Genomic DNA, 24,564 nt, shown 5'->3' with positions numbered 1-24,564 from the left:
TGTAGGCTGATTGGTGGTGGTGCTCCTGCTTCCTTTCACACAGAAGTTATGTAGCAAGCTAAGGCGAAAACAATGCCTGCCAAGGACATTTCCCAGTTGATTTGAATGTTCAAAATCATAGTGTAAGAACACTTTTAAAGCCTCAAAGGATATGATCCAACTTTCGAAATGAGTCCTTTTTGGCTAGCCACAGCAGACAACTAGCTAGGTGGCTGTTTAGCTTTCTAGCACATTCACTACTTTGTAAACAATTAACAAGCTAGTTAGCTACCAAATGTTATTGTCAAACTGTCAACAAAGTAGCTAGCAAACAACAAGATATGCCAAATAACATTCTAAAAACCACTTGAGGGCAAATAAATCAGATTTGACCATTCAGACACAAGTCGCATGGCCACGAATCAGATTTGGGGCTTGAAATATCCTATTCCATGTGCTTTTTGACTATTCAGACCGCAGGAAAAAGAACAGATTCGAATCAGAAATTCCAGAAAATAGGACGAGTCACTTCAAACTGCCAATGTGAACAAGGCTTAAGAGCCATATTGAATTGAGTAATGGGGTACTATGCAAAAAAAATTAATAAAGACAATGGGACTGATCAGGAAAAAAAAGTGTTTTAGGTAAGAAAGGGAAGTTTAAACTCAATCTGAATTATTTATCAATTCTTTATCCTTCTCTGAATTATGACGGAGCTCTGAGATCAGGGGTTAGAGATACTGAAGATTGAGGTCTTTAAACAGGAAGCACATATTCCATTACGTCTTTAATCATCTTCTCATCAATAGGCTAACAGTACTATTTTTGCTAAAAGGGCAGGATAATGATAACCAATATCCGGAAGTCTTGCAAAATTACATTCTGTTTCGCTACACAGAGTTCAGCAGTAATCAGTCTGGTAATATGAGGCTAGGAAAATGACAGACAGGGCTTCACACAATCACAACTCGGTGTGTGAGAAAGAGTAGTGACAGAGAGAACCGGTGCACAGGAAAATGTTTTAATAATGTCAAAAACATCTAGCACACTATACAAGCTACAATTATTAATAAAATAAACAATACAAGTCAAATCTACACATTTGTGTACAAGCAGTCCTCTTTTCCAAAAGTACAATTTTTGTTGAATTGCATTATCATAACTTAGGTATCATAAAAAATAGAAACAAACAAGCTCATCATATAAAATGTACTTAAACCCAAAATTCTAGCATGCATAAAAAACTGGAACAATCATTTGTATTCTGTCATCCAGATGTTCTCATCAGTTATGTCAACCAGTTCTGAACTTTGTTTCATTGGTTGTTCTCACAGAAATGAAGGGCATTTCAGTTCGAACTGCTTGAATAACAATGACTGGCAGTCATATTGTGGCTCAGTTGTCCAAAAGAAGGTAGACAACAGTTTGGAGCAGTTCAAGTCAACACCAGGCTGCCAGTTACGGTACGTCTTGGTTAGAACCGAGAGGTTTAGTGGTCAGAGAAGTGGTTCTTTGCCAGAGATGACCAGACAGCATTTCGTAGTTCACACATGGGTAAGGCTGTTGGATGTAGGAATCATACTGTGCTTGTTTTAATGTTTTACAATGTGGCACAATCTGGTGATTTGCTACGACTGCAGAGGACTTGCAGTGAGGATACAATCACGTCCCTGGTCAGAGGAAGATGGATGGAGGACAGTGGACACAGGGTAAAGACAAGAGGAGTCCATTCAAAAAAGCTTCATTGAATTACAGGTTATTCAGGACAGTCTGTCTGAGAAAGCTGTCCCAAGGCAGGGATGTATACTCAGTTTCTCATTCAATGTTACCAGAATCATGATAACATTTGTGTAAAAAGGCAAGCATAAAATGAAATGAGAGCCACATATACACAGAATATGTGACTCCTTACAACACACAGTCTCAGGTACAACAAGCTCAGGAATGTAGTTCCTTCCCAAACAGATTGAGATAGTTGGCCTACAGGCAACAAGAAACACCTTATCAATTCAATACATATACATTCAGTAATTTAAAAAAAAGTCACACCCTATATAAAAACAGGCCTCATCTTTCCTAATCATCACTTCCAAGCACAACAACACACTGGCAGTGGAAGCAGTATACCAACTTTGCAGTCAGCTGACTTACATTATAGTCATGTAGCAGATGCTCTTATCCAGAGCGACTTAAAGGAGCAATTATGGTTAAGTACCTTGCCCAAGGGCACACCGACAGATTTTCCAGCTAGTCTGCTCGGGGATTCGAACCAGCAACCTTTCGGTTACTGGCCCAACACTTTTAACCGCTAGGCTACCTGCCACCTTTGTGAGTTGTACTCTGATTGGTCCATTTGTAAGACATCAGGAAATGGAACAGAGAGGCCAATGACACAGCCCCTCTAACGGGGTCATGGCTAGAAGGGATCCAGCTTTTGTCAAATTAACGTCAGGTTTGACTTTTCGTAGCAGGTTAGGAGAACTTACACAGCAGGTTAGGATAATTAACGTAGCAGGTTAAGATAATTAGATTAAGAAAAGGGTTAGGGTTAGCTAAAATGCCACTTTTGACGTTAATTTGACAAAAGCTGGTTCTATTCTAGCCATGACCCTCTAGCGGTCAGCTAGGGATCTTTATGTGATGAGTCTACTACACAGTTATGTATTCCAGTGGTTGCAGTCAAAGTAGCAAAAATGCTGTTATTCATCAGAATAAATGTAGGCCTATGCTCCCTTTGGAAAAACAAGGGAATTGTACAGCGTATCATAAAGACATGGTCAAGGCATCCATCTTCGTCTATGGAAGATTGTAGCTTTATCACATTCTGTTAACATCCATGACAATGGTTCAATAGGAGATTACATGATGATCTAGCGCCCTGCGTATCCCAGTAGGATCAGGGGCCTCCACTGACCCCCTTTACACAGACGTCTCCGACTGCAGCCTCATCACAAACTTGTGGCTCTTGGGGTCGATAAACTCCTCACCGATACGCAGGAAGGGGAGAGGCTGTACCGTGACGACCAGGGAGAAGTCAAGGCGGCGCAGGGAGAAGACCAGACCCTGACGCAGGGCAGAGGTCACAGGCTCCTCGCTCACTAGAGTCCAATGGCGCCCCCTGCCGTTCTCACGCTGGTACTGCAAGGTAGGGCCCGGGCTGAGGTAACGCTCCAGGAAAGCCTGAAAATACAAAAATACAGCCTTTCAAAATCAACCTTAATGAGGAAGACCTGTGAATGGGTACAGAGAGGATGAGTACTTGAGCACAAGTGACTATTTGAATTGTAGATCTGATCAAATGCATGCCATTTATCCCAAAAGCTGTTGTAACATTATACCCAGGATGTAACAATGTATCCCTTCTCTTTGAGGGTTATACATTATAGACAAGTGAACGTGACACGTTGTTTCTCACCTTGGGGGTCATGTTGTGAGTGATGCAGAACTGCAGGTGGGTGAGGATGCTCTCCATGCTGTGGTATGGCTGCTGGCGCGTGGTCCTCAGGTACTTCTGCATGGCCCGGGCCATGGGGGCGAAGATGGCCTGAGCCGCCTCACGGGGGTCCATCACCTCACGGGGGTGTTTTGGGGACGATGCTGTGGGGTCATCATCCTGGAGACGCTTGATGTGGGTGAAGGCCTCTTCCACTGCCACTACCAGCCTGGACAACACAACAATCATCATTATGATAACCAAAAGCAGTATGATACAGGAGAACTCAATGGATAGTGTCATCAGTCATCATTACTGTGCCTGAAATACACTATTAAAGGGACTGGTCATTCACTAGCAACATACATAACAACAAGATTCACTGGCGCAAACAGAACAGTACAGGGACATTAACAGGGTTTGTCCCTCTAATCACTTAAAAGCATATTAAGGAAACAGGATGTTGTCTGTCTTACCTGGCCTTCCGCTTGCGGCACCTGCGGTCCAGCTCGGCCTCCTCATAGTAATACTCGCTGTGAGAGTTGTCTCTCCTGCGGGCTGCAGCAGCAATCATGGCCCGGGACTGACTGTTGGTGTTATTGGTGCTGTTCTCTGTGGATCAAGACATATACAGTACCAGTCAAAAGTTTGGACACACCTACACATTCAAGGGTTTTTCTTTATTTTGACTATTTTCTACATTGTAGAATAATAGTGAAGACATCAAAACTATGAAATAACACATATGGAATCATGTAGTAACCAAAAACATGTTAAACAAATCAAAATATATTTTATATTTGTGATTCTTCAAATAGCCACCCTTTGCCTTGATGACAGCTTTGAACACTCTTGGCATTCTCTCAACCAGCTTCACCTGGAATGCTTTTCCAACAGTCTTGAAGGAGTTCCCACATTTGCTGAGAACTTGTTGGCTGCTTTTCCTTCACTCTGAGGTCCAACTCATCCCAAACCATCTCAATTGGGTTGAGGTCGGGGGATTGTGGAGGCCAGGTCATCTGATGCAGCACTCCATCACTCTCCTTCTTGGTAAAATAGCCCTTACACAGCCTGGAGGTGTGTTGGGTCATTATCATGTTGAAAAACAAATGATAGTCCCACTAAGCGCAAACCAGATGGGATGGCGTATCGCTGCAGAATGCTGTGGTAGCCATGCTGGTTAAGTGTGCCTTGAATTCTAAATAAATCACAGACAGTGTAACCAGCAAGGCACCCCCACACCATAACACCTCCTCCTCCATGCTTTACAGTGGGAACTACACATGAGGAGATCATCCGTTCACCCACACCGCATCTCACAAAGACACGGCGGTTGGAACCAAAAATCTCCAATGTGGACTCCAGACCACCGGTCTAATGTCCATTGCTCGTGTTTCTTGGCCCAAGCAGGTCTCTTCTTCTTATTGGTGTCCTTTATTTGTGGTTTCTTTGCAGCAATTCGACCATGAAGGCCTGTTTCACGCAGTCCCCTCTGAACAGTTGATGTTGAGATGTGTCTGTGACTTGAACTCTGTGAAGCATTTATTTTGGCTGCAATTTCTGAGGCTGGTAACTCCAATGAACTTATCCTCTGCAGCAGAGGTAACTCTGGGTCTTCCATTCCTGTTGCGGTCCTCATGAGAGCCAGTTTCATCATAGCGCTTGATGGTTTTTGCAACTGCACTTAAAGAAACTTTCAAAGTTCTTGAAATGTTCCGTATTGACTGACCTTCATGCCTTAAAGTAATGATGGACTGTCGTTTCTCTTTGCTTATTTGAGCTGTTCTTGCCATAATATGGACTTGGTCTTTTACCAAATAGGGCTATCTTCTGTATACCCCTACTACATGATTCCATATGTGTTATTTCATAGTTTTGATGTCTTCACTATTATTCTACAATGTAGAAAATAGCAAAAATAAAGAAAAAACTTTGAATGAGTAGGTGTGTCCAAACTTTTGACTGGTAGTGTACATCAGTCAGTGGATGGATGGATGAATGGTGGTAGGGGTTGGTTGGTTGGTGGATGAATGGATGGATGGGGAGATGAGGTAGAGAGATAAAGTAAGTAGTCTACAATGCTATTTACCGTCCAGAGAGTAGACTTTGAATCCAGACATCTTCTTGGAGAGGATGGACTTGGGCAGGTTGAGCAGAGCAGGGTTGTAGACAGGGAAGTCCCTGTAGTACTGATCCAACACCCACACTGCTGCCCTCTGGATACTGGAACACACAGACACCATTAATATCAGCATCACATTGAGCATACAGAAGCAGCTATAATGCACATACTTGCCCTGTGTAAAAACATGACATGACGGACCATCATCATCATAATCTTTATCATCGTGTTAGTAATGATCATCCTCATCCTATGACACACCACAGTCACACACAGACAGCACAGACTGACCTGAGGTGTCCCACGTTGTAGAAGCGGCTAGCCCCATCTGTGGTGCGCACCACCTTGAGGCAGAAGGCAGGCTGCAGGTGTCTGACCTCCAGCAGCACCAGGGCCAGGTACTGGATGAAGAGCAGCGCATCCACCAGCGATGCCGCATACTCCACGATGCCTCTATAGTCCCTTTCCCGGGGCTCCAGCACACGCACGCCATAGAACAGCCAGTAGGACGCCACAAACAGGAACACCAGCACCATGAGAAGGCAGCGGAAGATGAAGAAGCGGGGCAGGGTGGCGCGCGGCGGGCGCAGGAACAGCGCCCAGGAGGAGATGAGGAGAACCAGGAGCTTGAAGGCCAGAGAGACGTAGAGGCCTTCACAGGGCGTGCCGCAGGGCTCCAGGGCCTCGCGCCACAGCAGCTGGGGGAGGACCAGGAAGGCCAGGGGGGTGAACAGGGCGAACAAGCCCAGGCAGCCGCCCAGCACAGGCCCCAGGAAGCGCTTGCATTCCAGGGGAGACGATTCCTCCAGCTCCTTGGAGACGCGCGTCAGGTCCTCGTTGGACACGCTGTGTTCTGATGTGCCTGTGACCACGGTGGTGGTCTCACCCCAGTTGTCATCCTGCAGACAGGGACAGAGACAAGACATGGTGTAAACGTAGAGGAGTGATTGAGGGGGGCTTTAATGAGATATGAAAGGATAGAGTTTTTCTGACCACATAACCTGATCTGAGTTTTTCCTGGTTAGGTCACATTTTACATTTTGCAGACGCTCTTATTCAGAGCGACTTACAGTTAGTGAGTGCATACATGTTTTTTTTCATACTGGCCCCCTGTGGGAAACGAACCCACAACCCTGGCATTGCAAACGCCATGCTCTACCAACTGAGCTACACGATCAGGAAAACCTCTGGCCCTATTATGAGATAAAGATTTAGAGAAAAAAATATGGAGATCTAGAAGTGTTGGAGAGGAGAAGGTTGTGATTCTGTCTGACCCTGTCATCTCCACGGGTGGACTCTGCGTCTAGTAGTGGCTCCCCAGGGGCCTGGATGGTGACAGACTTGTCTCCACGGCTACTGCCGTCTCTGCTCTTGGAGCGATGCCTGTCCCTCCGATCCCTGGAGTACAGAAACAGGACAACCACACAGTTATGTCAGCGTGCTAAGCCCCTGTCCTTGTGTGACCGAAGCTTGTGGGTACATGTGTGATCCGTGTGTGTGGTTGCTCATCAATGTACCCATTGACTAATGGATCGATGTATATTACACATGCCTTTGATCTTAGTGTTTAACTAAAATGTGTGGAATGATTGTTTAAAGTGTGCGTGCATGCTTGTGTGTATATGTGGTTTTTGGGGGGCATTTGTGACCACCCTTCTGGTACCTGTGCTTGCGAGAGCTGCGGGAGTGGGACGACTTGTAGGAGTAGCCCGAGTACTGTGACTCGTTGTCCATGTCTCGGGTCGGTGGGCAGGGTTTGCGGGCCCCTCCTCCCCCCGTGCCTCGTTCCCTGGCTCCGCCCAGCTGGCTCTTGCGCTCAGAGATGGACTTGGTGGATAGGGCCAGAGGCAGCTTCAGCAGGTCAACCTTACTCCTGAAGGAATCTATTTTGGAGGCCAGAGGACAGGGAGAAGAGCCCACCAGATAGAGGGAATCAGGGAAACGATTGACTAGAGAAAGGAGAGGAAGAAGAAGAAAATAATACACTAGACAGGAGGAAAGGGAGAGAGATAAAAAGATAGGAGGGGGGTGTTGAAGTGGACAGGCCCTGAAATAGAGGAGAGAAGGGGTAGAATTAGTGACAAAGTGGCAAAAACTAACTCCTATCCCTAATCTGTGGTGTTTAAATCCAACCTGTTTCTGTCCAACCTGTTTCTTGGTATTTGACCCTGACTGTCTGCGCAACTCAACACGACGTTAGCCAATTGAGCTAAAATATGTTAGCTCTAGGAGTGAATATAAGCTTTCAGATCTCAGGCAAGGTTGGCCATCACGTGAGCGTAGTTCTACAGGCCATAAGACTGCAGTGAGACGAGGTCCAGGAAAGCCTACAGATGTGATACAATGGCGGCCACATTGGATTACTGTGTTTTCCCAAACTTATTTAGGCCTCTCCCTCTCTTTCCCCATCTCACATTCCCTCTTGGTCTCCCTTGGTCCCCTGGGTAACAGGGCCTCTCCGCTGCTATGGTGATGAAAGAGGGTGTTCAGCTGGAGGGGATTTGAGGTTGATAGTTTCCATGGAAACCTGACCTTACGCCACCCTCTCATACCCTGAGGAAAATGCCCCCTAAATACAAGTGTTTGTGTGACTGTCTTGTCTCATGCTTAATTGATATGGGCACTATGTTAATTGTATGGGCTAACCATGTTAATTGGAGAGCTTAATGTTAATTGGAGAGCTCGATTTGTCACGTGGGGCGATAGTCAGTCATAGCCTTGCAGGGCATTAAATTAAACAACTCCACCAAAATGCCATTCTATTCTCAAGTTCCCTCCTTCTATAAAAAATAGAAAAGTCTGTGTGTCTGCTCGCACAAGTTGACATAAGCCTCGTCTTGGTAGAGTGCCCCACTGTTTATGCTAATAAATTCATTTTAGCCTTTGTACCCACCAATAAAAACCTATGAGCCCCATCGCATATGCTGAACTTCAGCTCCCATCGCATGCTGAAAATAAACACAATCTATAAATCAGTCTCTGTGGAGGTGCTGTGCAAAGGATGTGCGTAAAAATGTATGCGTAATGTATAGGCATACTCCTGAAATTGTAGACAATGTAGGCTACGCTACATAGTGCGGAGCTGGGAGAAGACACATGCTCATCCCAGCTTCCTGTTAGTATTCCCATGATCTGGACTTGATCCCCAGGGACAGACTAGGCTGTCTGCTTGATACTGGGGATATGATGAACACCTGATCCATCAAGGTGTGGTCTGCTGGAGAGATGTATAGGCCTAGATAGAGTTTCCTTTCCCTATTCAACCCTGTGTGTCCTGTGACCCAGTTAATTAACTGTGCGGTGGTGGTGACTCCTCACCCGACTAACGCCAACCTCACTAAACCACATCATCACGTCATAAAGGCTAACCAGAGACCATGTAATTAGAGTTGGGCCATTGAGGTTTCTGCATTTTGATGCATTAACATGACACTCCAACATTATGTGGCAGCCATGTTATCGCCTCATTAACATTACATGGGGAATATTTAAATAATGGTATGTCTAGAATTAGAACAATATTAAAAATGTAAAGAATTGGCCCAACTCTCTAAATACACAGCTCTGAGGCTAACCATACCATAGCAATCTAAAACATAGAAGGCTGTCAGATGCATCTGCCTGTGATTGTAGAAAATCGCTGCAACTCCCCAACGGGCTCGGGAGAGGCGAAGGTCGAGTCATGCGTCCTCCGAAACATGACCCGCCAAACCGCGCTCCTTAACACCCGCCCGCTTAACCCGGAAGCCAGCTGCACTGTGTTTTCGGAGGAAACACCGTCAGCCTGCAGGCGCCCGGCCCGCCACAAGGAGTCACTAGAGCGCAATGAGCCAAGTAAAGCACCCCGCTAAACCCCAATTGTGCGCCGCCTGGGATCGAACCCGGGTCTGTAGTGACAACTCATGCAGTGCCTTTGGCCACTCGGGAGGCCCCCATTTATTTATTTAACCTTTATTTTAACAGGTCGTCCCATTGAGACCATAGTCTCTTCAGAGATGATGATCCAGTCAGACAAGCCAACGGCAGGGCTTTCCTGACAGTGTATAAAATATGATGCACGTCTCGTTGCCTCCCAGTGAGTATCACAGATGCCTTGCCTTCTCTGAGTACATTACACATCTCTCTTCACATTACTCTACACCAATACCTAGACTACCATAACAGCACACATGCCTGCCAAATGACACCACCATCTCCTTCCTCTCTCACAAAACTTAATCCCTTAATGTCGCTTGGTAAATATAAGCAGGGGAGGTGATATACCCCTAACTACATGCCCACACAGAGAGACCATTCAAAACCATTTTTACAATTTACAGTTTCTTTTTTTCCCCTTTCCTTTTTTACAACTGAATGAAATCATAATCCAAACTTTCACCAACTGCTTGAGGGAGTGGCAAAGTCCAAACAGAAACAATTATCAGTGTCAAAGCGGTATGTTACTTCATGTCAGTGTAATATGAAGGCAAAAACAGACAACTGTGCACTCTCAACCCTTGTGCCCAATCTGCCCATGTGATATGAAGTGGAGCAGGTGTTTGTACAATACAATGTGGAAGATAGGGTGTGGTCAAATCAATAGATTATGGACTGGACAGTGCAGTCTTGTTACAATTATTACACGAGGGGCAAGACAATTTACCAAACACACCTAGCCAACACAAACTATGATGTGCCCATAAGCCATATTCAAGCCCATGCATGGGTTAGAGGTTACCACTGTCCCAAGTCTTGCCTCTGTCACCATTGACTTTGCCTCATCTATAGGCCTATGACTTGTTGGCCTGTTTATTATGAGAGCCACGGCAGCTGGGACAATAGCCTGGGCATTGGGAACTCTACAGTAGTCCAAGCAAAAGCTAGTGGCCGACTACTACATGATAAAAGTACGCATAAGATGAGCAAAATAATAATATTGTACCAAGCTGTTATTTTGTTGATATATTTTGGATGATTGCAGTGGCAAAGTTGGTTAATTGTTGTACTTTCATAAGCTTCTGATAATTTTACAAGACCATTTTGATTTCATTATGCTTAACACAACAGTTAACTCAAACCTAACATAACTTTGAAATGAAAACGTTGTAATTGTGTACATTTTAGTCATTTAGCAGAAGCTCTGACTTAACAGGAGCAATTAGGGTTAAATGCATTGCTCAAGGGCACATAGACAGATTGTATCACCTAGTTGGTTCGGGGATTCGAACCAGCGACCTTTCGGTTACTGGCCCAACGATCTTAACCACTAGGCTACCTGCTGCCCAGTTTTTGTAATTTACTTTGATCTGAAATTAAAACAAGCACCAACATTTGAGCTGCTGAAGTATTCTACATACATACTACATACATTTAGTCTCTAGACTGGAGAATACATTTGTAACATGCATAGCAGCAGTCATTTTTCCAATGTTACAATCTTGTTACAATGGGAACAATCCTTGCTACGATGTTGCAACAATGTTACAAACATGTACTTCAGCCACCAGCTGAATCAGATACACTGTAGCTAGCTATATTCGTAACATTGGGACATGCCTCAGCCTCATTTCGTGCCCAGCCTGTTTGTAACAGGGACCAACATGAAGGTCCATTAATAATTAAACCTCACAACCACAAAGGACTGAATGAAACAATAACCTGTTACTACATGAGCAATAAACTAGCAAACAAAACATGTTAACCGAAGATTCAACTACGAAAAATAAGTTATAAACGCCAATTTTATGCAACATCAGCATGAATGTTTCCTCCATTTAGAGGGTTAGGGCAAACAATGGGGCGAGACTGGCATTTCCCGTTGGCGAATATTTTCACCCTTTTCTTTTCGAAAGGGAAAACCCTGGATGAATGGATCATGCACATTGAAATAAACACCAACCTTCAGCGAAAATTCTCACGAAGCTTGAACCCAAGTATCCTCTCCGAGTCTAGATCCCATGCCGTCGCAATGAGGGTAGGCTACTTCCTCCCAAATTGTTGGGGACTCAGGACTCAATTCTTCGAACCGTCCGATATCTGGTTAGATACCGTAGATAAGTGTCCAGGGTGAAAATAACAATAGGCCCGATCAGGGGTCCTCTCTAAACTTCCCTGCAGCTGCGGTCTCGAGCGATAAGCGACTTATTGTTTAGGAAACATGAGACCCTAGCGCCTATTTATTTTATCTTCCCCTGTACTTCAATGGTCAATGATGTCCAAACATTGTTCTCTATACCTATCCACACTGAAAAAAACATTTTCCACCCCAAAAAACTACTTAGCTGTCCCAAAATATACATTCAGGTATTTTCTCACTTTCCTCTTCCCCCCCCTCCTCCTCCTCAACCGTAGCACCCTGCCGCCCGCCCCGGATTCATTGCCCCTCCTCCACTCCTTTCTTCTTGTGGAACCTCAAGGCTGATGATGTAGCTAACTTCAGGCCCTCCAATGTAATATACTACTTAGAACTAGTACTAAAACTCCAATATCAAATGTACAGTGCCTTCAGATATTCACACCCCTTGACTTTTTCCACATTTTCTTGTGTTACAAAGTGAGATTAAAATGGATGTAATTGTCTTTTTTTTGTGAACGATCTACACAGAATACTCTGTAATGTCAAAGTGGAAGAAAAATTCCAACATTTGTAAAACATGAATACATCTTGATTAGATAAGTATTCAACCCCCTGAATCAGTACATGTTAGAATTACCTTTGGAAGTGATTACAGCTGTGAGTTTTTCTGGGTAACTCTCTAAGAGCATTCCACACCTGGATGGTGAAACATTTGCCCATTATTCTTTTCAGAATTCTTCAAGCTCTGTCAAATTGGTTGTTGATCATTGCTAGACAACCATTTTCAAGTATTGCCATAGATTTTCAAGTAGATTTAAGTCAAAACTGTAACTCTGCCACTTAGGAACATTCAATGTCTTGGTAAGCAACTCCAGTGTAGATTTGGCCTTGTGTTTTAGGTTATTGTCCTGTTGAAAGGTGAATTCATCTCCCAGTGTCTGGTGGAAAGCAAACTGAACTAGCGTTTCCTCTAGGATTTTGCCTGTGCTTAGTTCCATTCTGTTTCTTTTCCTAAAGAACTCCCCAGTCCTTAACGATTACAAGCATACCCATCACATGATGCAGCCACCACTATGCTTGAAAATATGAAGTGTGGAACTCAGTAATGTGTTGTATTGGATTTGCCCCAAACATAACACTTTGCTTTCAGGACAAAAAGTTAATTGCTTTGCCACATTTTTTTGCAGTATTACTTTAGTGCCTTGTTGCAAACAGGATGCATGTTTTGGAATATTTGTATTCTGTACAGGCTCCTTTCTTTTCACTCTGTCAATTAGATTAGCATTGTGTAGTAACTACAATGTTGTTGATCCATCCTCAGTTTTCTGCTATCACAGCCATTAAACTCTGTAACTGTTTTAATGTCAGCTTTGGCTTCATCATCAAGGACCCCACACACCCCAGCAACAAGCTGTTCTCTCCCTTATCTCACCATGCTCAACGGGATATTCAATGCCTAGTTTATTTATTTTTACACATCAATAGGCGCCCTTCTTTGCGAGGCATTGGAAAACCTCCCTGGTCTTTGCAGTTGAATCTGTATTCGAAATTCACTGCTCAACTGAGGGACCTTACAGATAATTGTGTGTGGGGTACAGAAATGAGGTAGTCCATGCAATTTATGTGACTTGTTAAGCACATTTCCTGAACTTATTTAGGCTTGCCATAACAAATGGGTTGAATACTTATTGACTCAAGACATTTCAGATTTTCATTTTTAATTTATTTGTAAAAATGTATAAAAAACATAATTCCCCTTTGACATTATGGGGTATTTTGTGTAGGTCAGTAAAAAAAAGAAGAAAAAAAAGAAGATATTTAATCCATTTGAAATTCAGGCTGTAACAACAAAATGTGGAAAAAGTCAAGGGGTGTGAATACTTTCTGAAGGCACTATATGTAATTGCATACTGCAGTATGTTCTCCTGTCCTAGACCATGTCCTGTACCAAAACCATGCCGGAAAATAGTAGAGAAGCAACACTAGACGATGTTTATTTAGTTATCAAGGCAATAATCACATTTATTCCACAGTTGGTCAGAATCAGAGATCCCCTTCACATACAACCCCCCCCCCCCCCCCCCCCCTGCAACCCAAATAAAAAAATACTATTTCGATATCCGAATGTTTAAGTATAGTACCCACATCCATAAGTATAGAACCCACATCCATTTTGCCGACATACGGTTTAATTCTCCTGAGAAATGACAGATCAGTATACTAAAGAGAAAGGAAAGCTATTCTACATACACTACCGGTCAAAAGTTTTAGAACACCTACTCATTCAAGGGTTTTTCTTTATTTTTTTTACTATTTTCTACATTGTAGAATAATAGTGAAGATGTCAAAACTATGAAATAACACATATGGAATCATGTAGTAACCAAAAAAGTGTTAAACAAATCAAAATATTTGGTATATTTGAGATTCTTCAAATAGCCACCCTTTGCCTTGATGACAGCTTTGCACACTCTTGGCATTCTCTCAACCAGTTTCATGAGGTAGTCACCTGGAATGCATTTCAATTAACAGGTGTGCCTTGTTAAAAGTTAATTTGTGGAATTTCTTTCCTTCTTAATGCGTTTGAGCCAATCACTTGTTGTGACAAGGTAGGGGGGGGGGTATACTGAAGATAGCCCTATTTGGTAAAAGACAGAGTCCATATTATGGCAAGAACAGCTCAAATAAGCAAAGAGAAACAACAGTCCATCCTTACTTTAAGACATGAAGGTCAGTCAATACGGAACATTTCAAGAACTTTGAACGTTTCTTCAAGTGCAGTCGCAAAAATCATCAAGCGCTATGATGAAACTGGCTCTCATGAGGACCGCCACAGGAATGCTGCAGAGGATAAGTTCATTAGAAATTGCAGCCCAAATAAATGCTTCACAGAGTTCAACAGACACATCTCACCATCAACTGTTCAGAGGAGACTGTGGGAATCAGGCCTTCATGGTCGAATTGCTGCAAAGAAACCACTACTAAAGAACACCAATAAGAAGAAGAGACTTGCTTGGGCCAAGAAACACGAGCAATGGACATTAGACCTGTGGAAATGTGTCCTTTGGTCTGGAGCCCAAATTTGAGATTTTTGGTTCCAACCGCCGTGTCTTTGTGAGACGCGGTGTGGGTGAACGGATGATCTCCGCATGTGTAGTTCCCACCGTAAAGCATGGAGGAGGAGGTGTTATGGTGCTTTGCTGGTGACACTGTCTGTGATTTATTTAGAATTCAAGGCACACTTAACCAGCATGGCTACCACAGCATTCTGCAGCGATACGCCATCCCATCTGGTTTGGGCTTAGTGGGACTATCATTTGTTTTTCAACAGGACAATGACCCAACACACCTCCAGACTGTGTAAGGGCTATTTTACCAAGAAGGAGCGTGATGAGTGCTGCATCAGAAGACCTGGCCTCCACAATCCCCCGACCTCAACCCAATTGAGATGGTTTGGGATGAGTCGGACCGCAGAGTGAAGGAAAAGCAGCCAACAAGTGCTCAGCATATGTGGGAACTCCTTCAAGACTGTTGGAAAAGCATTCCAGGTGAAGCTGGTTGAGAGAATGCCAAGAGTGTGCAAAGCTGTCAAGGCAAAGGGTGGCTATTTGAAGATTATCAAATATAAAATATACTTTGATTTATTTAACACTTATTTGTTTACTACATGATTCCATATGTGTTATTTCATAGTTTTGATGTCTTCACTATTATTATATAATGTAGAAAATAGTACAAATAAAGACAAACCCTTGAATGAGTAGGTGTTCTAAAACTTTTGACCGGTAGTGTACGACAACCGCATCCTCAACAAACACACTTGCACACACTCACTCACCTCCCATTTGGTGATGGGTGCCTAATCCCATGATACAGTAAACAAAATATTATTTGATAAAACAAAAAAACAGAAACATGAACATATTTTACACTGACCAGTGCAATCTGACCCAGACCAGTGCAATCTGACCCTGGTGAGTCCACATCCATCCAGCCCAATCAAATCCAGTTATGTGTTAAAACTCATCTGTGTGAGTCCATCAGGCCATTCACGGAGTTAAAACAACCAGTTCTGCCTAACCTGTCTGTCGGTCCGCCTAACCTGTCTGTCTATCTGTCTGTGTACCTATCATGTGTAAAAAAAAAAAAACAGCTGTCTGTCCTGTTTGGTTGTGAGAGTAGTGGTCGCTGGTCACAGGTTAGTATGAGGCAATCAGTATGCGGCTCTGGCGGGTTCCCTGACGTCGCTGAAGAGGACATCTGCCTTGGTACTGACAAAGTATGTCACCAGTAGGGATGTGAACAATACGGCCACTCCCACGCCTAAGGTCAGCACCTATGAGAGAGAAATGAAGAGGAAAGAAAAGGTAAATAATTTGATTCTTTTCTACCATCAACTCTATCAACCAATGAATACAGTCAAACGTGTAGAAAAATCAACATATTTTACTACTTACACAAACAGAACTACTTTAACGTAAACAACAAAACTGTAATTGATTAAACAAATGGATCACGGTGGGAAAATTGAGTGCAGTTTTACCTCCAGGTCCCGGCTGGCTACTAGGAAAATTCTAGCTTTGATGAACTTCCACTGCGATTCTGTCCACGTGGAATATTCTTTGGAAGTGTAATCCTCCAGCTCGAAGGCAGGGGACTCTGCCTTGGCCAGGCGTACTGCTGCGCGTACGCAGAAAGACTCCCTCTGGGTGCTGTTGGGTGGGACCATGCCCTGAACCCAGAGATAGGAGTACATCTGAGGGAGAGAAGGAGCGAATCAGAGTGTGGTGGGGTTCCAGCAATACAGTGTGCAAATAAACACATTTTTGTTATTTGTAAACAGCTGTACATCTATCCATCAGCACAGACGGACAGATCCAGTAGCACATTTACATGTGTGCTCTCGTTCGGCAGCTCATCTGGCTTCTGGCACTGGCTCTGGGTGAGGTTGGTGGCTGTTCCCGTTAAATTGGCCAGGAGATATTGGACCAGACTGGTCAGTGCCTTTGCCTGATGGGACGACCTGGCAACCCCAACGTAGTACTGCGGTGGGTTGGGCTCTGAGAGACAGAAAACACAACGCAATGAAGACCCAAGTACCTTCTTTATGTATGTGAATGTGTCTGTGACTAGTCCATATCTGCATGTGTGTTTACGACGTCGGTAGTAGCAGAATGCCTCTGTAGTGTCAAAGGGTGTGTCCCTGTGAAAAAGTATCAGACTAAAACTCACGGAGAAAGTCCTTCAGTTCTGGGGCCATCACTGCCTGAAACCAGCTGTTGTTGGATCTAACCAGAAACCCATACAGCATCTGGGTCACCTGAGAGAGAGATGCATAGTACTGGTCAAACAATTCTGCTCACTGTCCCAAAAACTTGAATTTTAAAAGATGTTAGACGTTGAGAATGAACAAGTGACATATGTTAACAGACATTGACAGTGTCATGGAAAATAACAGACTATAACAGTATGACTGATCAGTTTGACATGTACAACAGCTGAACAGGTCATCAATCATCGGGTCTTACCATTTTGGGGTCTGCGTTGATGTTGTTGACTTGGGCGTCATTTCCCCCAGCCTGCTTGTAGAGAGCGCGGGCAACCGCAGTAGCCACCTCGGTAAGAGACTGAAAGAGTACAGTGAGGGAGGGAAGAGCGAGAGATATTATTGTAACAGACAGTGGACAATGTAATGGAAACTGTGACTACTACAAATAAATCCACCATTGGGTTTACTATGGTAACAATACCTTTGCAGTATCAGTAACAAACTCTAGCTGTTCCTCTGGACTCAAGTTAGATGGATAAGTCAGGTTCAGGTGGGCAGCGTTGTCGTAAAAACTCTCATAGTACCTGCACATTGGTAAACAGGCTAGAACACTCCTCACTACTAATAAAATCAATATCAGGCAAGATAAAGATTGCAGTAATAAAAATGAACAGCAACGACGGCCCATAGTCAAACACTCACCTGTTGTTGAAAGCAGTTTGATGGTCTGCAAGCACAATCCCTGGAATTGCCCGAGCTCGGAGGAAACGCTGGAGGGAGGAGGGCGGGAGTGGCTGAGAAAAACCTGCCTCAACCAATGAGAAGTTGAGCCCAGCCGTGGAGGACTGCAAGTTGTTCACAAGATTCGTAACCTGAAACAGAGGAAGAGGTTGGTAAAAGAGGGTTGAGAATGAGCATATGTGGTCCTCTGTAGCTCAGCTGGTAGAGCACGGCGCTTGTAACGCCAAGGTAGTGGGTTCGATCCCCGGGACCACCCATACACAAAAAATGTATGCACGCATGACTGTAAGTCGCTTTGGATAAAAGCGTCTGCTAAATGGCATATTATTATTATATTATTATTATAATGAAGAGAATATAGAAAAAAGGGGTGGATGGGATGGACCAGACAAGAGAGGCACAAATAGAAGCATTTCACTCCACCTTACCTCGTTATTGACGGTGTAGTTCCTCCTGGACACAGGGTCTGAGTGGAGAAATAGGTTGGCGCCACTGCGCACGGCTACCTAACACATTACATAACAGATGAATCGTTATTTGTTGATTGTATATCCATGTGTTTTACTCATTGATGCCTGTTGTTTGCTTGAGTATTCAATGAGAACATATACATATGTCTTAACCTGTCCAATCTCCAGTATTGAGTGAACATTGTCCAGGTCTATCACAAACTTGTCATTCTTCATGTCGTAAACCATTCGAGAGCTGCCAATGTAGTCAAATACTTCCTGAAAGAGAGGAATAAGCTATAAACATCCTCTCTCATACAGTACAACAACACTAAACAATACTGCTATATGATAAAGTGACCACATAATTGACATACCGCAGATTGACTTGCTCAGGGAGACAGAAGGAACTCACCCCTTGGAAGAAGGCAAAGAGGATATTCCGTGTGGGAGGGGCCTCCTGAGTGACTTCACGTAATGCCTGGGCAGCAGCCAGCAGAGTGACAAACCCTGAGATACTCCCCTCCGCTCCTGTAGAATCCTGCAAGAAAAATGACCTGCTATCCAGCTACAAAAACGGAGAAAGATGCAAAGTGTCCAGTAAATTGTCCATAAACTCCAAACAAGGAAAAACCATGAAGGAAATGGTACTGAGCAAATTACCAAAGCACTTTTCAGGATGTGTATAACACACACTAGAATGTGGCTCATCTTGTATCTACTATTTTGCAGATTTCAAAAGGCTTAGACATCTGTGAACATGTGACAAGATGTGTCAGTGGGAGGCAGGGCCTCAATGTGTCACTCACCCTGGCTGCTGCTATAACGACGCTCTCATTCTCCTTGTGACCAAAGGCGGTGTTGTTATAAGGCCGGATGGAAGCCCACACATTATAATCACCAAGAGGGTCACACACTATCACTGTGACAGAGAGGGGAGAGAGCGAGAGAGATGTCTGTGAGATTTACATGACAGTGTGTGTATTGACTATTCACGCATACACAATAATGCATCTTTGTATACCTGGGGAGCTGCTGAAGTCGATGTTTTTGCGTCTAATGCAGGTTGCAGTGTCAGTGACAGCATACATATGAGAGAAGAGCTGCATGGCACACAGAGGGTACTGCAGGCCACTACCGTTCACCGCACGATTATGATCAAAGTAGCACTGTAGGTAGAGAGTGGATACATTTATCAGAATGAAGAGCACATTGTTTTAATACACAGAAATACTGTAGAATAAGACATCACCTCTGTTCTTTGGATAAAGACAGTTTATTGTCAGTAAGTGACATGATTTTACCAGACTGGGTTGTGACTGCTTGAAGTGACTCCTCACCTGTTTGATGACCTCTGTTTCGTTGTCTTCTTTCAGGGAGAAGACAGGGAAGTCAAATTCCTCATAGGATAGACCGTTCCCCTGAGGGTTCCATACAGTCGTGTTACAGTGCGCCAAATTATGATCATAGGTGTCCGTGTATACACCTGAGGATAAAAGTAAACAAACAACATTCAAAAAGCATGCTGGTTAGCAAAGATCATATGGTCATTTTGACGGACTGGAGTCCTAACATCTGATCCACCTACCTGTGTTCTCATTGGGGCATGTCGTATGTGGCGAGAACTCTGGTGGGCTAGTTTTTAGGACCACCACAACCCCTGCCACCCTGCTGGAGGCATTCTTCATCTTCATCATGATGGACCTGTAAAATGAAGACAATGTTTGAGTATGACGGGGCTACTAGGATATAGATCATATCATTGTGGTGCTGAACAATAGTCACAGTGAGTGTGTTCCAACTTTGTTCTGGAGGTGAATGGAGATGGAGTTGACTGTTTTTGGCTGTGTGTAGCCTACCTGGTGAAGAGGGATGACTCCAACAGGACCATATAAGGAGGATTGGGTCCTTTGCTCAAAGGCCATTCCAGATCTGCCTCAGACTCCAAGACATGGATCACCCCTGTATCACCTGATATCGAGGCTGAGACACAGGATAGAAAAAATGCTTGTCTTAATATGCAAATGTTCAACAGTTTGTATTCCAGCATTACAAAAATACAGCAAGGACACAGAGCACAGTATTGTACCGAGCAGAGTGTGTGGGTCATGTCACTCACACTGGCAACCAATCTGATGTGTAGCATTGAGCAGTCGGACGCATGGTACAGTGTTATTCAGCTCGACATAAATCTTCTGCGCAACAGAGTTACAACTCACATCTGAAAGACAAAAGGAGAAATACAATTGAATTGAAGTGGCCAGTTTCTGTAATGATGTATTCCCAAGACACCAAACCAAATCAAATGTTATTGGTCGGTACACAGTTTAGCAGCGAAATGCTTATGTTCATAGTTCCTATCAATTAATGCAGTAACTGCCAATAAGCACAACATTTTTTTTTTGTACAGTAGTAGATATATAAATAGAATGTCAACATTATATACACGTCCAATGTTCTTTCATCCTGAGTCACCCTAAAGCCTACATATACTGAACAAAAATATAAACGCAACATGTAAAGTGTTGGTCCCATATTTCTCTCACATTTTGCACACAAATTTGTTTACATCCCTGTTAGTGAGCATTTCTCCCTTTGCCAGGATAATCCATCCACTTGACAGGTGTGGCATATCAAAACGCTGATTAAACATCATGATCATTACAAAAGTGCACCTTGTGCTGGGGACAATAAAATGCCACCCTAAAATGTGCAGTTGTGTCACACAACACAATGCCACAGAAGTCTCAAGGTTTGAGGGAGCGTGCAATTGACATGCTGACTGCAGGAATGTCCCCCAGAGCTGTTGCCAGAGAATTGAATGTTCATTTCTCTACCATATGCTGCCTCCAACTTCATTTTAGAGAATTTGGCAGTACTTCCAACCGGCCTCACAATCGCAGACCACGTGTAACTAGGCTGGACACAACATTTTTAACAACGCTTTTTTCTGATAAAAACTAGTTCATTGCATCCGCCGTGGAGCCCAGTTTCATAATATTACCATATGTCCCAGCTGCTTGCCGTAGTTTTGAAGTAATCACGAAAAAACAGGCCTTATTTCAGGGTATTTTTCACCCTGCCAGCTCCAATTAGTTCCATTGAGCACCGTGACACCAACTCGCCTTCCGAATGTTTTATTCCCAGCCCATTGTTCTACGTCACAATGCCTGATTCGCTATTGTTGGCAATGAGACCTGCCCAGGTTGAACCAATTGCTGGTAGTTAAAACGTCAACAACAACATAAAATTACTCATGGAACTCTGAGGTCGTCCCATTGTGTATATTTCGATTTTTTAAAGTCGGGCACCATTTCAATTATGTAAAGCTGGGCAGCGTACTCAGTTGTCGTCAAACGCTAACCCCTAAATACTTTTTGCCCTTGGAACGCTGAACTCCCCCCATTGTTTTCCTATGGAGAGGCATGCTGGTATATTTCGCCAAATATCTCGCAATGTGCACATTTAGATTTTTTCAAGTAGGACACCATTTTAATCACGACAATCTTCTCTTTCTAATTATGTAAGGCTGGGCAGCGTACTCCGTTGTCATCGATCACTAGACCAGAAATAGTCAGAAGTTGCCATTTGTTTCCTACTTCCTCGTTATGCAGACATATGCACAGTTGACACCATCGAGGTGTGGATGTTTACTTTCTACACAATATGTTATTTTTCAGTTTCGTCCTAAGAACAGATTGTAGTGGTAAATTGAAAAGGTATACATGTTTTGGTGCCATTTAGGCAAAATTGAATTTCTAAGCATAATTCCAGTCAAAATAGGCTCTGCGAATGTTCGATTCAATTCATTTGCTATGGGCTCGCGCTAGTTTTCCAGCTTAGCCAACGTTCTATTCCCGTTTTTCAGCCTTGGGTGAATTTTGACTCATTCTATTGTCCAGCCTAGCGTAACCACGCCAGCCCAGGACCTCCACATCCAGCTTCTTCACCTGCGGGATAATCTGAGACCAGTCACCCAGACAGCTGATGAAACTGAGGAGTATTTCTGTAGCTGAGGAGTATTTCTGGGTCTCCCGGCCGCGACCGGGAGACCCATGGGGCGGCGCACAATTGGCCCAGCGTCGTCCAGGGTAGGAGAGGGAATGGCCGGCAGGGGATGTTGGTAGAGCATGGCGTTTGCAACGCCAGGGTTGTGGGTTCGATTCCCACGTGGAGGGGGGGGCAGTATGAAAAAAAATATATATATATATATATATATATAATGTATATATAAGTCGCTCTGGATAAGAGCGTCTGCTAAATGACTAAAATGTAAATGTAAAATGTCTGTAATAAATCCCTTTTGGGGGAAAACCTATGCCCACCCATGGCTGCGCCCCTGCCCAGTCATGTGAAATTCATAGATTAGGGCCTAATTTATTTATTTCAATTGACTGATTTCCGTATATGAACTGTAACTCAGTAAAATCGTTGAAATTATTGCATGTTGCATTTATATTTTTGTTCAGTATATAATGCCTGTATAGCCGCCCACCCACTGCTTGCCTTGAGCTTACGCTGAGGCTGACTCAAGTTGTTGTGACTAGCAGCAACAGTAAGTATCAGTTTCTCAAGTTTGCTAGCTAGCCAGCTGGCTAACCTAGCTATCTATCTAGCTAAGTGCATCGCATACGGGACTTCAAAGAGCTTGCTACATAATTCGGTTTGTCGTGGGTGAAATTATAAAGCATTATCTATAGGACCTCACTGCCAGCAACATCGTTGGCTAAATAATTGGGCTATAACTTTAGCTGAGTTACAATAAAGCCAATGCCCCAACAAAGAGGTTGTAGCTTGCTCAGCCAAACTAAAACGGTAATAAGATATAGGTAAGTGAAAGCATGTAGCTAGTATTAACGTTATAAATGAAAGGTATTCTTACTTTTGAAATGCCAACAAACTAAGAACATAAGCCATTTCGACGATTCCAAAACCATCTTCCTGGTTTCATAAAGAACAGGTAAAAACACAGGAAGTGCAGCAGTAAAACTTGTTCTTGGTTCCGATATCGCAAAACCTCATCAAAATGGGAGCGAAAACATTACATAGAGATAGATAGAGGACTCATCTTTATAGCCATTATAGCCTCTTTGACAGCATGGGCAGCGATAGAAATCTCACCCAGTCAAAGTATGTGAGCAGAGTTGAACCGCTAATGAAGCACCTTCAGGTCCTTTCCTATGGAGGACTAAAAGTGCCACAATTAAATAAATAAATACACCATTAAATAATTACTTAAATGTGTCATTAATTAATTAAAATTAGAATTAAATACATAAATGTGTTATTAAATGTGTCATTAATTAATTCAAATACCGATTCATTTTATGTAAAATACATATATAATAATTTCACTATTTACATTTACATTTCATGGTCCTGCGTTGGAGTGCTTCCTGAATTACTTAAAACTGTCAAACTGACCCATCAAAAGTTGGTAGGCGGAACCTAACGCCTGATTGGTTACCCTCTGCATCAAGCCAAGACAAATCAATTCCGGATAATGTCAGCAGGTCCTGCTTCTACATCCTCTGCTAAGTTTAAAATGTCTCTAACCAACTCCCTGGAAAGTTCACGGAGATCCTCCATTGTCTCTATCCAGGTTGGCCTACTCTACTTCAGACCAAAGCAATGGATCAGACTAGATTCGCGTTAGCCCCGCCCACTGACTTTGATGGGTCAGTTTGACAGTTTTAAGTAATTCATGAATCACTGCAATGCAGGATCATGAAATGTAAATGTAAATAGTGAAATAATTATATATGTATTTTACATAAAATGAATCGGTATTTGAATTAATTAATGATACATTTAATTACACATTTATGTATTTAATTCTAATTTGAATTAATTAATGACACATTTAAGTAATTATTTAATGGTGTATTTATTTATTTAATTGTGGCACTTTTAGTCCTCCATACTTTCCAACCACTCCAGCTAAAAACCTTTCTGCCTCACAGGAGAAAAAACTGCAGCTCCTAATTCGCTCCATTCATTAAAATCACAATTTAACCAACACCCATCTATTTTGTGACTACCTGGACCTACCGTTTGGTTTTGAAGTATTGAAACAAAACCATATGATTTGAATGAAAAGTATTTTAATAAACATGAAAAGGTGAATGTAAGAAGAGCTCATCATTTCAAATAGGCTATATGTCATATTAAACAGCATATAAACACTCTAAATAGGTCAGGAGCCAGACAGGCATAGCTGGGGGAAGTAGAGTTTTTGTCCAAGCTTCAGAAGGCGATATTGGTCTGCTAATACAGGACTATTAAAGGCCCAGTGAACTACTTTAGTGAAAAAAATATTGTTTTAAAAAAACAAAACAAAAATAAATATTTTTTAAAAATGTAATGATTTTTCCAGCACCCCTACTTCCCGTGGCTATGTAGACAGGGAGCCTAAAGGAACAAAAATTAATTATTTAGGCTTTATTATTTCAATTATTTCAAGGATATAGCCTACAAAGAAATACATTATGAATCATTTGTAAGTGCGACACAATA

General features: G+C 43.0%; 2 protein-coding genes across 3 annotated transcripts; both read right to left on the bottom strand.

The window, feature by feature from the left end:
- Positions 1 to 979: 979 nt before the first annotated feature.
- LOC311099017 (vang-like protein 2) lies at positions 980 to 11,495 on the bottom strand. Its single transcript, XM_084139615.1, has 8 exons — positions 11,413 to 11,495; positions 7,198 to 7,581; positions 6,809 to 6,932; positions 5,826 to 6,433; positions 5,502 to 5,635; positions 3,889 to 4,024; positions 3,395 to 3,641; positions 980 to 3,159 (listed from the first exon to the last, which is right to left on the bottom strand). Exons 2-8 carry the CDS (start codon positions 7,266 to 7,268, stop codon positions 2,899 to 2,901), a joined length of 1,581 nt encoding a protein of 526 aa, XP_083995741.1. The 5' UTR covers positions 7,269 to 7,581; positions 11,413 to 11,495; the 3' UTR covers positions 980 to 2,898.
- Positions 11,496 to 13,317: 1,822 nt separating this feature from the next.
- On the bottom strand, positions 13,318 to 23,070 carry LOC311150609 (nicastrin-like). 2 transcript variants are annotated; one of them, XR_014615124.1, is made up of 18 exons: positions 22,931 to 23,070; positions 20,168 to 20,269; positions 19,908 to 20,031; positions 19,637 to 19,752; positions 19,389 to 19,534; positions 19,073 to 19,217; positions 18,858 to 18,970; positions 18,464 to 18,616; positions 18,223 to 18,327; positions 18,028 to 18,105; positions 17,561 to 17,730; positions 17,340 to 17,442; positions 17,118 to 17,216; positions 16,822 to 16,909; positions 16,483 to 16,649; positions 16,133 to 16,345; positions 15,384 to 15,925; positions 13,318 to 13,840 (listed from the first exon to the last, which is right to left on the bottom strand). XR_014615124.1 is itself a non-coding variant. In XM_084188094.1 (17 exons), exons 1-17 carry the CDS (start codon positions 22,983 to 22,985, stop codon positions 15,803 to 15,805), a joined length of 2,100 nt encoding a protein of 699 aa, XP_084044220.1. In that variant the 5' UTR covers positions 22,986 to 23,070; the 3' UTR covers positions 15,185 to 15,802. The 2 variants fall into 2 exon arrangements, 1 of the variants encoding a protein (XP_084044220.1); XM_084188094.1 differs by lacking the exon at positions 13,318 to 13,840 and having other exon boundaries at positions 15,185 to 15,925.
- Positions 23,071 to 24,564: the final 1,494 nt, after the last annotated feature.

This window comes from Coregonus lavaretus (assembly GCF_964263955.1).
Source record: "Coregonus lavaretus genome assembly, chromosome: 23".
NCBI lineage: Eukaryota > Metazoa > Chordata > Actinopteri > Salmoniformes > Salmonidae > Coregonus > Coregonus lavaretus.
Note: the sequence above shows the minus strand (reverse complement) of the source record. Positions and strands in the feature narration are given on the sequence as shown.

Coding starts and splice junctions, on each gene's coding strand:
- LOC311099017 (XM_084139615.1), bottom strand. CDS start 7,268: ATGGACAACGAGTCACAGTACTCGGGCTACTCCTACAAGTCGTCCCAC. Junction 3,642..3,888: donor TGCCGCAAGCGGAAGGCCAG/GTAAGACAGACA, acceptor TGTGTTGTCCAG/GCTGGTAGTGGCAGTGGAAG. Junction 3,160..3,394: donor CTCACAACATGACCCCCAAG/GTGAGAAACAAC, acceptor TTGTATTTTCAG/GCTTTCCTGGAGCGTTACCT.
- LOC311150609 (XM_084188094.1), bottom strand. CDS start 22,985: ATGGTTTTGGAATCGTCGAAATGGCTTATGTTCTTAGTTTGTTGGCAT. Junction 19,753..19,907: donor GAGTCATCCCTCTTCACCAG/GTAGGCTACACA, acceptor TTCATTTTACAG/GTCCATCATGATGAAGATGA. Junction 17,217..17,339: donor TTGTTACTGATACTGCAAAG/GTATTGTTACCA, acceptor GTACTCTTTCAG/TCTCTTACCGAGGTGGCTAC.